Source organism: Lepeophtheirus salmonis, chromosome 9, assembly GCF_016086655.4.
Source record: "Lepeophtheirus salmonis chromosome 9, UVic_Lsal_1.4, whole genome shotgun sequence".
Lineage (NCBI taxonomy): Eukaryota > Metazoa > Arthropoda > Copepoda > Siphonostomatoida > Caligidae > Lepeophtheirus > Lepeophtheirus salmonis.
In genome coordinates this window covers 11290186-11307125 of record NC_052139.2, presented here as the reverse complement: position 1 = coordinate 11307125, position 16940 = coordinate 11290186, and the positions used below count along the sequence as shown (strand labels likewise).

Here is a 16940-nt window from a genome sequence, read left to right as displayed (position 1 = left end):
AATTTAATGATGACATCACTTAAAATATGAGTATTGCTATAATATTAGTTCTAAAGTTAATACATATTTAAAACATGTTTCTGAAGAGAGGCGCTTAGCTGTGATAACGTTTCATTAAATCAGCTAATAGCAGCTATAACAAGGGGGAAATGTAAATAAAAAAAAGATGTTATCAAGAATGACTCCATTGTCAATCCTCAATTCTACTCTCAGTCCAACAAGGACTTACAATTATAGCTCTGCAACAAATCCTCACAGTTACTCTCAGGCTTGAAATGAGCGCACGCAAATGTTCAATGCTCAATTTATATTTATTATGGAAAATATTGTTTACTGACCCTTTAACTTTTTTTTTTTTTCAAATCCAAATTAACTTCTCTGGGCTACAATATCTAAAACCTATATTTATTTTTGTTAAAAACCCATACCTGAGATAAAAGAAATAGAGTAACCTGATTTTAGAGAGATAGCATATCAGGTCTCGATATTTGAATTTCAATCATCAGTTAGCTGCATTGAAAGAAAAATCTTGAAAAATTGAAGACTCCTGGATCAGAAAATGTATCAACATTCTGAAAATGCTAAATCCATTAATACCTTTCCTTCATCCCTATTAACGTCATTATGATCATGGATTTACATTGAAGAGTCCCTGAAGTTTATTAACTCCTTCCGTTTCGTATTCCGAGCCAAATCTAATTTATCATCTTGGCATATAAAGGATTCATTATTTTCAATTCATTAGATAGTAACTGGTTATCTTTCTGAGTCCTCTAATCTCAACCTAAGTTTGCTGAAAATAGTATTCTATTTTTTTTTCACTGAATATTTTCTTGGAAGACAAGATATCAAAAAAATGCAGAAATTGAAAACGAAATATATCATGTAAAATCCGTTAAAGGGTTAAATTTTGTATTAGAAACTATTATGCAACTGTAGATTTCCAACTTGCATTATCCTATTCACTATTTTCAAGAAAAAAACAACGACAGAGATATAATATATTGTTACATCCCATGCTTATAGGATCATCAATGTAACTGACCTTAGCAGCAATAATTGCTTGCAGGTGGCGGTGGAAGCCATATGTAGTTCAAGTACTGAATGACAGCGGCTTTGAGGCCCACAGTGTTTGGATGACGGACCCTGCAATCCTTTGAGGGGTTGGCATCAGGGATGTAGGGGGGGGGGCATAAGTGTCAAAAAGAGTTCAAAGAACTCAAAAGATTCCTCCAACGAAAGAAATGGGTTATTTTCAATGCTGGTGTAAAAAGGGGCCTCTCAATCTTCATTCGGCTCTTATAATCGACTTTTTGGATAACTGTTAGGACTGTGGGGTGTGAAACCCCGAGATCACATCAGCCCTCTTCAACTTGAGGAGAGTGGCCTGGGCTCTTTTCTTTAACTCATCTTGGCCCAGTTTAGCCTTTTTGACTTGCTGACGGCATAGCAGTTGCTTTACTACTTGGAGTGTGCAAATGTTGATCACGTTCCAAAGTTATTTTTTTGACTTGCATGTAAGCTAGAGAGCTCAGGTTTGTTTTCTTTCGTAACTAATTGTTTTGCTTAAATAAATAGAAATATGAATAAATTTAAATTACTTTACTTGATTTAATAATTGAATTAGTTACTATTCAGATTTCAATGGACTGCCCGATATGCTAACAGAAAATATCATGAAATGTTATGAAAACAAAGATAATTCGCTCTAAATGGAAAAACCTCCCTATCCGACATTTCCAAATTTTTTTGCACAATTATATGTGGAAAATATATTTTTTCAAATGAGAGATTACTTTTGTTTCATTTAAAAAAAGATTTTACATCACAATGTTTGGCAGAAAGACATAATTGCAATGAACACACAAATATAAAATGGGAAAACATCATATCTGCTAGACAGTGCAATTCGCCATGGAGACCTTCTAATTTATTAAAGAACAGGCAGCAATCCCATGGCATAAAATATGTTGTTGTCTTATGTTATCCTAGGGAATTATGGAATTTATTGGGATTGGTTAACCTAGTTTTGTGATAATTTGGAGGGTAAAAGTTCACAAGTACTAAATTTAGAGAGAAGAATACGCCTTCGTCAACAACTCTGTATAGTGATAAAAATTGTTTTCATTTAGATAATTACTTAAAAAATAAAGAACTAAATCCATAGAAAAAAAGAAGAAAATATAGTTACTCGGACGATTATAATTTTTTGGAAAGAGAGCAGCATAAATAGGTCATCTAAAATTTTCTTCGATGAAAGAGAAAGGGGAGAAGAAAATAAAAAAGAAAATAGGCAAGAATTACTATAATGTCGATCCTCAATTCTACTGGGAATCCAACAAGGACTTACAACTATAACTCCAGAACAAATCCTTAAGGTTACTTCCCTCCTTTAATGAGCACACCAGAATGTTCAATAAGTTTTTGAATGTAATAGTAAAGAAGTTTTACTACTCATGACTTATATAATAATGACAAAAGGCAAGGGAGTGCCCGGTTTAAGCTCACCGGTTCTATCGATCCCGGTCTAAAAAAAGGGCAATTTTTCCATTTAAAACAGTGTTATTTTCAAAAAAACATCCTTGAAATCGTCAGAGTACCCAACTTATTTTTTTTAATATGTACAAAATGCTTACAATTTACAACCCTAATTACGGACCTCCAAGTTTGTGATTAAAGTCATGAACTTATCACTATTCTACTTGCATGCATAAGTCATATCAACCAACAAAACACACACACACAAAAGAAACTTAATAATATATATAAGAAATAAAAAACTCTTTAATTAGGAATGCTAAATTATAACGTGTTTATATGAAATTAGACTTGAATTTCTTGAATAAATACTTTGTTTCATTTTATTAAAATAAATCTTTTTTGATTAAGTAAAATAGTTATATTTAATCAAATAATGGATCCTGAAGTGATATTTATTGTTATGCAGTTTTGGAAGCTTTTAGATACGATTCCATGTCAGACTTGAGTAATTTAACTGTTAGAAATTGAAACAGTATGTAATTCCATTTCGTTCTAGACTTTATCAATAATTATATTAAGCCGTTGCTTAAGGACAAACATAAATATATTCTTTGTTAATATCAGCTGCTTGTTATAGGATTTTTTGAGGATAAAAAAATTAGTACTGTAAAGAAAAGGACCTTCTACATTTAAAAAAGCATTAGTTCAGGGGAAGTGTAATCATTATAATTATTTGATATGGTGTTATAAAACAATTTACACCAAAGATAGGCGAGAATTAAATAATGAATACAAAATAAGAAAGAGCACACGCGACATGAAAAATTTGGTGAGATTCTTATACATCAATTCAGAAAATGAACTTTACTGAAGCTTTTGAAATTCAACAACACCACTTTAAAATTCAAACTTTTTAATTAAAATACAACAGTATACCTAATTAACAGGTCATTCAAAAATAAGATAACATAGTAAAAACACTAAAATAAAAATGAAAAAGACGTTGATCTTTTTTGTAACCTTTGACCTTTATATGACCTTAAACCTGTACATAATAACCTTATATTTGACTATTGCTTTTAGCATAACAAGGCTTCAATAATCGCCACATTTCTGAGTTTCTTCCTATTTCTTTAAAATTAATTTTATAAAATACGCACTCTTGGGTGAAGATCTAATTTTGGGGGGTAGGGAGAGGGGTTCGTCAGAATTTTATTTATTTTTGTCTAGAGTACTTAAAAGATCATTTTGAATCCAAAAAAACATGAGCTAAAATTTAATTTTCTCATTTTTATGATGAAACACCCTTAACGGTATTCAAACTAGTTAAAATATAAAATATCTCCAAAACATTTTGAAAACTTTTTTTTCCTAATGATGCTCATAATGATCTACATCACGGATGTCCAACCTTATAATATAATGATCCGTTTGCCACAAAAATATTTTAATGGGCCTTAAAGCTTATTAAATTAAATTTCACGAAAAATGTGTTCATAAAACAAAACAATGAAATAGATATTTATTTAAAATGTAGGCCAAATATAAAAAAGATCAATCTAATTTTTTTGAGGACATAATGCTTCAAAAAAGGTTAATTATATTTTTAATTGGGGGTCCTTTTGAACTTTTTTATAAAGTTTGATGTTTTGCTCCTATGCATAATTTGATAAGATAAACTTTTTTTAGAAAATAAATCTTTAGAAAAATTTATCTGTTTCCTCATTATATTTTTTTTCTCAGACAAATAATTTTATATTTATATTTGGGATGATTTTGTGACAATTTTGTAATAAAAATATTACTTGAAGTGAGAAGGAGTAATGGACTTCACTTGAACATTTAGCAGGACGTAATATGGCCTGTGGAGCACGGGTTATACATCCCTGATCTAGATAATATCTTTGATTATTTTTTGTTAGACATGTAATACTTTTGACATTGATATATGTAGCTTTATTCATATTAATTAATTAATAAATATGGGAGGCATCAATGTGTAAGAATACCTTAAAAAATAATTTGAAATACTTTTTTTTTATCTTATTACATTTTATACTATAGTAGTCAGGGAATATGTGTACAAATAATGATACTTATAGGTGATTTTTTTATAGAAAAAAATTTAGTTTTAATGGAACTAGATGCCATCACATTTTATCTCCCATTTAGACCAATTTTTGTAGGTTTTTTAGGCATTTTATATTTCTATTTTACCTTCTACTATCATAATCGTGAAGCAATATTTATTCAAATTTTGAAACATATATATATTTTTTTAAATTATCACTTCAATAGAATAAGGTGTTGAAATAAATAATTAGAATTTTGGCACTAATGGATTCAGAGAGCATATTTATGTATTGATATTCAATAAATAGATATTATCTTGTTGTTTTTTTTAACTTATATTGAAATCTGCAATGTATGGGGACTTTTAAAAGAGAAAATAAAGCCAAAAGATAACAAATATTAATCGACTTTAGCGAATATCGATGGTAGATAGATCCTGTCTCAACATTACAGAGACTAGGATGTCATTTTAATACAATTTTGACTTTGTCGTAAAATATTATCTAATGTTAAAACCCAACACATTATATTTTATGATTTCACCGTTAGTTAAAATCCTTTTTAAAACACGCGTAGTGATATAGGCAAATAAATAAACCTCTAAAAACGTATTAAATTACATGATACATAATAATATCATGAAAAGTTATAATAATTATGTCATTTCAACATTGTATCTTTTTTTTCAATGTTCCATTCATTTTGCTCTCGTAAATATTAATTAAATTTCTTCATAACTTGTATGTGTTTAAAACATCGATAAAAAATAAATCCTCTTTTAATATAATCTCAACAACATAAATTTTGGATTTCAACTAGATATAATTTGTTATTTGCATTTTAAAATCATTAAATTTTTATTTTCGATAAATCTGTCTATGAAATGTTAATTACTTTAAGTAAATTTTGGGAATGAAATTAGTATCTATATTTTTTTGATGAGGTTGCTTGAAATTAATATATATATTAGCAAAATATTATTAGTTTTTATCTACCATTCTACACCTCAGTCCTCACATGGAAAAATAAAATAATTTATGAATTAAGAAGGAAAAATAGAGGAAAAACTTTGAAGCTAAACGAACTCAACTTAACAAAATATACAATTCAATTCTTTACACTACATTATCAACGTAAATAAAGAATTACATATAATAAGGTTGATTATTTCAGGACCATAATGGAATTGTTAGCAATAACATGTAGATTCTAGTGTTGAAACTCGGTCCAGCACTTATTTTTTCTAGACTAATTTTTGGGTCCAGACTGCAGTCTCAGACAGTGGACAGATTTTTTCCGTTTCAATTTATAGGCTGATTTTTTTCGGTCCTACCCTATGGAGCGATTTTGTAGGCCTCATATATTATAAGAGACTACATTTCTTTTTTTCTAGATTAACCTTATTTGATTTAAAAATAAAATTATCAAATTTACAATTGTTAAGTTTTTAGATCATATTTAATTCATTAAGACAAGAAGAAGTAGACTTCTATGTTCTTCAACAGTTAGGACAAAAGGAAGATAAAGGGAATCGAAGGAAGATACTTCTAACTTTATCATCATTTATATGAGGTGCTCCAATTCAGAATTCGGTACTCCACGAGAGACAACAGGATTAAAATTCATCCGAGCTATCTCTGTTTGAACTTCTTATCACGTCATTTTTCTTGAAAATACACATGATGTGATGTTAGAAACAATGTATCTGTCAAAATCGGTCTAGACCAATTTTTTTGGGACGGAACAAAAACAAGTTTTTCCTTTGGACCGATCTATACTAAATTTTTATATTTGACCAGGCAAGACCAAGCTCTCTTGTTGGACCAATTTCGTTCGGTTCAATAAAAAATGTAGAGGTCCAGCATTTCCAGATCGAACCCCAACATTCCTAGGAATAATGGGCATCTTGATAAATTTCATCGTTTATAATGTTTTTTTATACTTGACAAAACAATACAAGTTGTAAAATGACAATTAGTATTCATATTCCATAAAAATTAAGTCTTTATTAGACTAGCATAAGCTTTAAGTTCTTCGTTTCAAAATAAGTCAACTGCTCAGTTTGCCTCATCCTTATTAGAATAGTTATTTGGATTCTCTAGAACTGGTTCAGGTTGAACTATTGTTTCTTCAACAGTGTTTTGTTGTTTTGTTCCTTGTTTAACACCATCCTGAATATTTCAAACTTGTGAGGCCTATAAGTCTTAAGTTTTAGGAACAAATTTCCTGACTACTTGAATACAAAACGTAATAAGATTCATAAAAGTATGTCCTAAAAAATAAAAAATAAATATCCTCTATATTTTCAGGTGTGTTATTATTTAATAAAAACCAATGAATATCAATGTTAAAAGTACTTCATATATAAAGAAGAATAAAATAAAACATTACCAAGATTATGATAACCGTAATTGACCAAATTAGTTTGGTTCAATAAGAAATATAAAGGTATCCGACATGTCTAGCATTTCCAGATCGAAACCCAACATTCCTAGGAATAATGGAGATTTTGATAAATTTCAGCGTGTATAATTTTTTTTTTCGTTATATGAGGGTTAAGCATGTGAACACTACGTCAATACAAAGTTTCAGAGTCATAATCTATTTAATTATGACAAAAAAGTTTCTTGCTACCTCAACGGACGGTGGAATCATTTTATCAGTCGTCGATTTTTAATTGTTCGTACATTTACTCTTAAACATCGTAATTCAATACTTTGATATTTTCTAGAAAGTTAATAATTGTATTGTAGCTTCAAAAGTGGGCGTAAATATTTTAACAAAACTTTAAATCCCTATAATTTTTATTTCCTCGAATTTAGCAGAAGTTATAAAAAATAATATTTATGGGGCCACTTTTCGACCCTTTCCTGTTAATATGACAGCCTTAAATATGGAGTCCAGGTGACAACAAAAGGCGGATAAAACACAAGATTATATTTTTGGGGTGATTTTTTGGTCTTCTGGCGAGTGCCCGGACCATACTGGATGTTTTTTCCACCTAGCAGCCATATTTCAACGTTGAACACCGTTTTTTGTTGTACTTTGTGACTCAAATGAAATCTTTTGCGACGTTTCTGTCCAAACACATTCAACAAAAGAGAAGTGCAACACAGCCGTTGTTGTAGTTATGAAACGAAAATAATTATCATTTATTTAAATATAACTAATTAGGGAGTTTAATAAATCCCCATTTTCCACAAATATCTATTCCTGCCCTGATCGGGTTCTATGTACTGAATAGACTATGAGGAAATATCCCTACGCATAAATCAATTTCATTTTCATCAATATTTATGTAAGCAAGAAAAAAATACATTTAAAATATGATTTCACATATATTCAGAATAGTGCATCTTTAAACAATAAATAATAATTTATATTCTATAATATATAGAAAATGTAACAAAAGCATCTTTATTTCAAAGTCTATTGTAAGTATATATTTAAAAAAAATAAAAGAAAAATCTTTAGTTTATTTTATATAACACATTTTTCAGCCCATTTTTATTTCTTTCTTAATAGAATTTTATTAACAATGAAAATAATTAATCAACTACCTTAATAAAGTATTTAGGAAAAATAATGTAAATTTTGGTATGCAAAATATGATAAAAAAAAAAAAAAAAATGAATTTTTCCGGGGAAAATAAAAACGAAGGAATGTATAGGGCAATGGGATTGATTGTGTACAAGTTGCAAACAAAAAAGATTTAAAAATTATGTCCAACTGTATACACAAGTGATATATTATAAGCATTGTTGTATTTTTTCAACTTTTAATCAATATTATAAATTATTGTAATTCAATTTTTTTCGTATGTCTATTCAAATCATAAAATAAGTTAAAGATATAAACACGTATGTAAAATTTCAAAGAATTCCGGAGCAAAGTAACAACACTTTTAGATCCCACCTTTAGAGATGTAATAAAAAAGCCAATCTGATGTTTGGAATAATGATACTTCTACATATGTAGAACATGTTGCCAAATCTGTATTTTCATATGGAGGCCGGTTATAACATATATAGTTTGTATACACGTCAACGTGTTTATTTAAGTATAAATATATGTTAAATATATCTCATGAACGATTAAAAATTATCTACTGAAATTTGGAAAGATCTAATCATGAATTTGAACTTATGTGGCAAAATACCATCCAGATTTAATAGGGTCAGGTTACATGCTGTGCTTGATTCTACACAAAATTTATATTATTTCTAAAAATTATAGATATATTATTGGACAAATAGATATTAGTTCTAAAAATTATAGTTATATCATTTGATTTAACCAAAAGGAAAGGATAACACAAATTAATAGTTGGTAATTAATACAACTAATGGTGTAATTAGATAATGTATTACAAGTCAGGATCAACAGTTGTTAAAATTAGCCACTAGACAACGGGGCCAATCAAACATTTTTTTAATATCCGACAATACCACAAATATTATATCATTTTTATACTAGTACAGGACTTATAAAGAGATAATTTGATTATATAAGATACGTTTTGGAAGTACAAAAAAGAAAGTAATATATTTTCTGTGCAACACAATTTATACATGATAAAAAAACTACAAGTTGTAAAATAACAATTATTATTCTTATTCCATAAAAATTAAGTCTTTATTAGACTAGCATAACCTTTAAGTTCTTCATTTCAAAATAAGTCAAGTGCTCGGTTTGCCTCATTCTTATTAGAATAGTTATTTGGATTCTCTAGAACTGGTTCATGTTGAACTATTGTTTCTTCAACAGTGTTTTGTTGTTTTGTTTCTAGATTAGTTTCTTGTTTAACACAAGGCTGAATATTTGAAACCTGTGAGGTCTATAAGTCTTAAGTTTTAGAAACAAATTTACCGACTACTTGAATATTAAACGTAATATAACATTTATAAAAGTATGTCCTACAAAAATACAAAAAAATAAATATCCTCTATACTTTCAGGTTTGTTATTATTTAATAAAAACTAATGAATGTCAATGTTAAAAGTACTTCATAAAAAAAAAGAATAAAATAAATCATTACCAAAATTATGATGAGCGTAATTGGCAAATTGAACATTAATGTAGATATTTAATGCTTATACTTGTTTACATAGTAAGATTCTATTAAGTTAAGGGATGGCATTACGTACCCAAACGGGCAAGGTACAGGACAATCTGCACAAGCCCAACTTTTTTTTAATAGCCATGGTATTGCATGGCTTTTGCTTTCTTATTATAAGAGATTAAAGTTGTAACTTGTACAGAAATCGCAACTTCCACAGAACATAAACAATAAATCAAACTTTTCCATTTAAAACAAATTGTTTTTTAACTTTTAATCAGTTTAACTATCATTTTTCTTTAATTTAACATATAAATGTAAAATATTCGTATAATGATGTAATAACAAATATATCTTTTTTAAATATTTAAAAGTGAAATTAGTAAATAAAGACAAAAAAATCTATGAAAAAATATTTTAAAAGCATGTTTTCTAAATATAAAAAAAATCAGTTTAAAAGTATTTTAAAACGTAAATTATTCTATAATATAGATTGAATCACAAAAATTTTTTTATCTATGGTATCTATTGTCTATTTTATTTCCGTATTTTATGTTTTTTATTTCAGCATTTATCTTAAATGACGTTTAAAAAAATCATAAATCAAAATATATGTAAATGTAGTATGGAAAAAAATCAATCATATCTTAAGTAAACACATGTATAACATTACTCTACAATGTAATCAATCAAGAGCTGACGGATGAATCCATTATTAACAGGCTATCAATCTTTAGTTCATTATAAATTATATTTTATATAATTCATACTCTTATTTTTTTAAGTTTGTAGTGCAATTAAAGACATTTGCCATTTTTTAAAATCTTTTATTCATATACATAGAACAGGTTAAGATTCTTGCAATAAAGGAGCAACTATTCAATATAACATATATGTGGACCGTCACCACAAAATCAACCTAGAAGAATTATCTCAAAATTTTCCATTCAGTAAATTTGTATCCTTCAACGAATTAGCATCGATTCGTTGAAGCTAATTATTATTCTTAACTTGTTGTACTTTAAGTAACTAAAATTGATTATTACAATAAACAAATGAGAAATTGAGCTGAAGCAAGATAGCTCAATGGACAACTAGCTTGTTATTCAATATTCTATTTTATTCAATTTCAAGAAAATAATGATAAAAATTAGGTGTATTTTAAAGTTCGTCCTTTTTTTTTAAATCGGTATTCCGAATAATGAATTTTCTTTATTTTTTAACTCATGAGTAGTGAAATACTGCTACATTCAAAATATTCAAAACCTTATAGAACACACGTGTATGCTCATAAAAGACAGAGAGTAACCTTAAGGATTTGTTGCATGGTTATAATTGTATGTTCTAGCTAGAATCAGAGTAGAATTGAGGATCAAGGATCAACATCAAATTAATTTTTTGCCAATTTTCTTGTTTATTTACTTCTCATATTGGAAACCAGTGAGATATAGATAATATAAGTTTTTATTTTATTAAACTTATATGCTTTGTATATTGAGTTGCATGCACATTATCAATATTTAGTTTTTTGTGAATAAATAAAATTGTTTTGCCTCGTTATTGAGGTTCATTAATACAATTATAAATATAGAAATAGAAAAATAAATAAAAAAACCCGTTAATTTACATATTTAATCTTCAACTTATTCCTTTTTAACTTCAAAAAATTAAAAATAATAACAATAACCAACTTTTAAGTTAAATTTCCCGTACTATGGACAATGACTTTATTAATAATTATTTCAATCAATTTTTATTATCCATTTAGAAAAATATGATTTATATTTACCAAAATAAAATGTTGTTATTAGTATGTAGTCATTTTTACTAATTTAAAAGTTACAAGGAACATCAATTAACGCTTAAAAACTTAATTATTTTATAATTTTGCTAAGTTATATTATAAAATAGGACTACTTAATGCAAATATTGTATCACTTATTAATTATTATCCACAAATATAAATGCAACAAAGTGTGTTTGTTTGATTGTCTAGGAATACTCATATTTAGTAAGGAGTATGTTAAGTTATAGCTCAGTGCGTCCTACTAAAAAGGGACAGAAAAGGGGAAGTACTTATGAACACTGGCAAAAAAAAATGTGAAAAAAAATATTTTTTCGTCATTTTCATGAATGTTTATGACATTATTAATATTTTTTACTTTAAAATATTAAAAAAAATACATTCTATAAAATATTATTTAACCATTTGTATATAAAAATCTATCTTATTTGGCCAGGCTTAATTTCATATGTATTGTTTCTCTCTGGCAAGTGAGAGATTTGTAGTTAATTCTTTCATAATGGTTATCATTCTATCTTGGAGACGCAAGCCATTTTTTTGGGGGAAAATATTAATTGCAAGGGAGTTTCTATGTCAACCAAAAAACGATCCAAATCACACATCCAACCTCTGCAAAAACTTATTGGAAAAGAAAAAAGTTTCTCAGATCTGACCTATTATGCAATGACCAGTTCAATCTCTTGATTTGGCCCAATGGAACTATTGTGGAAACACCTAGTTATAAAAGTTCTGGAAAAGTGCCCAACAATAACGAAGTAGAACATTTTGAAGAATGCTTGTAATGATATCACACCTGCCAATTTTGAAAAACTAGCAGAAAGAATTCCAAAAGTATTTAAAGCAGTTATAGTGACAAAGGAAAGCTTTTTGGATGAAACTAAAATTTTAACAAAAATACTTTGAATTTTAACAAATAAATGTTTATAACCATATGGAACGTTAATTTTTCTTCCTTTTAAAAATCTAATTACTATGTTACCTGATGATAAAGTCATACGTCAAATTCCATTTTTGCAAAACTTTTTCTTGCCAGTGTACATTAAGAAGAATGTAACTTTTACAACGAGCGTGTATAGTTTAAACTTAGCACGTCATATTTTATAAGAAGGGAGTAAAAATATTTTTGACTGTAAATCCTTAGCATTATAAGATTGCATTTTTTGTTGCTGCCAAATTGAAAAAAGTTTTAGTTTTTAAATGTTGCACATCAAAAATGGAGAGTAACATATTAGAATTGGGTGTGGAGTTAACTTTTATAAAAATAATACAAAGTTTGTCTGTTCATCGACCCATAATAACTCTGAGCAATAACGGGCACTTCCACTAGTATAAGACTGGTTAGTATTAAATTAAGTGTTGTTACTATGTCCAAGAAATTTTCTTTTCTAAATACATAACATAATAAGATCCAAAAAAATAGATCATATTTTATTGGCTGACCTGTGGTAATATTAAAATAAATGCCTAAATATAGAACGTCATTTTTTTTCATTTCGAACTTAATATATTATTTTAGAGTAATATTGTAAAAAAAGAGCTCACAAATTTCTATATATTTTCTCTCTTCTAGAATAATATGTAGTTTTTTTATTTTCTAGGAATTATGTCTTTTAATTTTTTTTTAAGAAAAGAATCAAGACATAATTTGATCTGTAAATTAGTTAAAAATTTAAAATGCTCACAGAAATGTCTAGGATTATTAGATCAAAATCAAAACCAAATATTTATTATCAATATAATAAGCTCCAAAAAATAGGTAGTATTTTTTTTGGAGACTGTTTCTCAATAATCAATTAATTGTAGACATATAATATTTATATACCCAATTTTCGGAATTAATACGTTACGTAAAAGAAAATTATAAGTATCTTTGTACTTATCATATATATACACCATAATTCTAATAAATGAGTTCATAAATCATTTAACAATAATATAAAAACCCCTTTAAACCCCAAATTAAAAACAACTGTCAAAATGAATAATTAATATATTTCAATTTATCCTAAATATTATATTCTTATATTGGCAAAAGCTCAAGAAAAAAAAAAAAGAATAAAATATCGTGAATTAAAAAGAAGAGACTATTTAAACGATAATTACTGAAAAATTAGTTACTACGTGATCAAGTTCTTTACAAATTTAACAATGGAACGGCAATGGTATCATTTTGATATCATTTTGACTTTGCCATATCTAATAATCAACCCTAGCTTTCCAAAAATATGATATTTTATTAAGTATGTGAGCACTTCATTTAAATGAAGTTATGGAGTCATATACTTTTTAATCATCCATTAAAACTGTACATTTATTTTTCAAACATCGATTTATACTTGTTCAATATGTACTCAGACATTTCCTATATAATTAATTATTATAAGGTTACACATTAAGTTAGTATTTGTATTTTAACTATAATATTAAATACAGATTCACATACCATTTTGGTGTAGAAAAAAGCTTTATGTATGCATTTGAAACTTTGGTGATATAATTTTTCATACGAACAGTTTGTTGGTATGACATATGTTTTACCATTGTGTGTCGTTCTAGTTTGTTATTATTTTTATTGATTTAAAAAATTTTTAGAATCCTGATAAAATTATTATAATTATTTTAAATAATTTTTAGAATCCTGATAAAATTATTATAATTATTTTAAATAATTTTGTAGTCCAATTGACAAACTTGCATTGCTTAAAAATAGGTTAGTTTATTTTTAATAGTAGCTCTTTGCAAAGTGGGGTGTTCATATAGAATAAAATTTTTAAATAGCTATTAGATTAGGATAAATTTAGCCCAACAAAAAAAAAAAACCTGTAATGTTTTTTTTTTTTTTAAATTAAGAGTTGATCAAATTTAAAGTAATTGTCAATTTTCATCTACTAAATATTCTTATTAGCCATTTATGAGTTTCACAAATTGTACTTAAAGTAGACAAAGTTGATTTATAGAATCAAATAAATAACAGTGAATAAATTTTATTTGAAAGATCAAAGAGGGGTCATAAATCTAATACAGCTTCTAAACTAAAGTTAAAATTCTAAGGTAATTAAACAGGTGAGTTCATTTTTTATATCAGCAGAAAAGTACTTTAACACGGTCGTTAGAGTGTTAATATAGAATATTAACATTATATAGTTATTAGAATAAAATATATGCAACTCGTGAATATAAAATCAAGCTAAAATGATTTTTTACAAAATCAAGGGTAGTTTGCGTTTGTATTTTTTGACGATCTATTGTTTACTTTGTAAAGTAAAATTATTTATATTCATCCTTTGGGTGTACCAGAAATTGTACTTAAAGTAGCTAAAATGCCTTGTAACTTTGAAATAATTAAAAATATATAGAGTTTATTTGAAAAGGCAATATTGGGGCCAATATATGTATCTTCAATTAAATAAAAGATCTACACTTTACATAAATTTTGATGGTATTTAAACATGAGGGCTCATTTTTGATACCAGCAGACCACAAAAAGAGGTATTATATCCAAGGGGTTATAAGAATATAGAATATTAACACTATATAGTTATTAGAAAAGGATAAATGTGACCTGTCAACACAAAAACAAGCTAGAATGATTTTCCTCAAAATTGTGTGTAGATTTCATATTTATTTTGGTTTGTTGGTAATTGCATTTATAGATGTCAAAATTTATTGGCATAATGCAATAAATAAAATTGAATTGATTTAGTTGAAAAGCTATATCAGGGCAATTATGTAAGCACATAACTTAGTCAAATATATCTAATGAAACATTAGGTTGTGTGTATTTATGGAGTATTTTTATTCTTCTTATCCATTTTTGTTCAAAATTATTTTTTTATTGACATACAACAAATGTACCTGTGTAATAAAATTATGATTCTTGAGGAAAAATATATTTTACTAAAAAGTTTGGTTAATTTTTTTGTAAAAATAAAATAATACATTAATGATAAAAACAGAAACTGTTATAAATTATACTTTCAAAAATAAATATAAGTTTTTGAATATTCGTATGTTGTTCAATAGTTGCTGTGTGATTAATTATGCACTTTAAAAACGTTATGATAATTAATGAACATTACCTTTGAGATATTTGAACTCCCATTGCAGAAGATAGATTGAATACATAAGACAAGTTAGTGAGAAAAACATAATCAACTGGTTTTTTTTTATACTCAAACCTTATCAAACTATCTTTAACTGCTTTTAAATTACATTTTATCAGCGTCCCACACTTTTTACTTCATTCCTGATACCTCTAGTCAGAAACAAGATATAATCAATTTTGTGTTTGTTGTGATAATAAGTAGCTTATAATTATTTCAATTAGCTCAGAATGCAAAGTAACTTTTTATGATAAGGATCTCACAAAACCTCACCAAAATTGATAATTAATTACTTTGTCATCAAAATTGGTACAAAAAAATATAAATATTTCATAAAAAAACTATCCAAAATGAAATTATAATAACTATGATAATAATACATTATACTTTGTCGCAACCCAACTTTTATAATTAACTTTTTGAACAAAGTATATATTTTTTAGCTCACTAACTAAGCTAAAAAAGGACTTTTACTATTTAAAGGTTTAATTTCTATGTATTAATTCGAGTATTACTTAACGTGTTAATCAGGAAGCTTTAATACGTTTTTTGTATGGAATCTGATTTTTGAGAATTTGAAATTTTTCAGTATTAATGCAATCGTTTAATATAGAAAAAATACCGCTCCAAAGGAAAAAACGACCATTTTTTAGGGGTTTGTTAAAAATAAATCACTTGTTTTTTGTTTTTTAAAAGATTGTGCACCAAAAGTAACTTATTCAAAGCGTGAATAATTAAAGCTTCATTTAAAAAATCGTATTTGATTCTAGAATTGAACATAAAATTAGAAAGATTTTGATTTTTTTTTTTCTAACTACAGTTATTGTTATATTTTGCATTTTAGGAGGGATAAAAATTGTTAATCGTATTTTCAAAGTTTCATTAACATAATATTGTTATTGATTATGTTCTGGCTTCGATGTTTTATAATTATATACACAATTTTAAATTACAACTGTTCTTGGGTTGAAAGTGAGAATAAATATTACCTGGTACATAAATCCCAAGAATCAAAACCACAAATAGAAGACAACTTTGATGGAAATGAGTATAAATCCACATATTCTGACTATGCTTGGTACCACAATCTTTCACTAATAGACGACTCAAGTAAAGAATACAAAATTACCTTTGTTCAAAGACAGAGTTGTAATGACACTAAAAATATTTTTGGTATTCCTTTTTTTTTCTATTACATATATATTTATTTGATTGGAGAGATTTTCTCTCCCGGTTTTTTTGTTTTCCCTTATGCTATAAAAGACGCTCAAGAGAGAGTGGAAAGGTAAAACTTACATATATACATGTATACTAGTATACATACAAAACATGGACCGACTTTCAGAACCTTATGCGTGTGTGTACAAGAGAGGAGAGAAAAAGAGAAACAGGGGTTGTTTTTTATTAGTTTTCGGTTAAT

At 27.0% G+C, this 16940-nt stretch overlaps 1 protein-coding gene across 1 annotated transcript in view; it reads right to left on the bottom strand.

Annotated features, from left to right (window-relative positions):
- Positions 1-16692, bottom strand: part of LOC121124549 (uncharacterized) — a 78604-nt gene extending 61912 nt beyond the window's left edge. Inside the window, exon 1 of the mRNA XM_040719707.2 lies at positions 16510-16692. Coding sequence (XP_040575641.1) covers positions 16510-16582 — 73 coding nt within the window. The 5' untranslated portion in view covers positions 16583-16692. The remainder of the gene's footprint in view (positions 1-16509) is intronic.
- Positions 16693-16940: the final 248 nt, after the last annotated feature.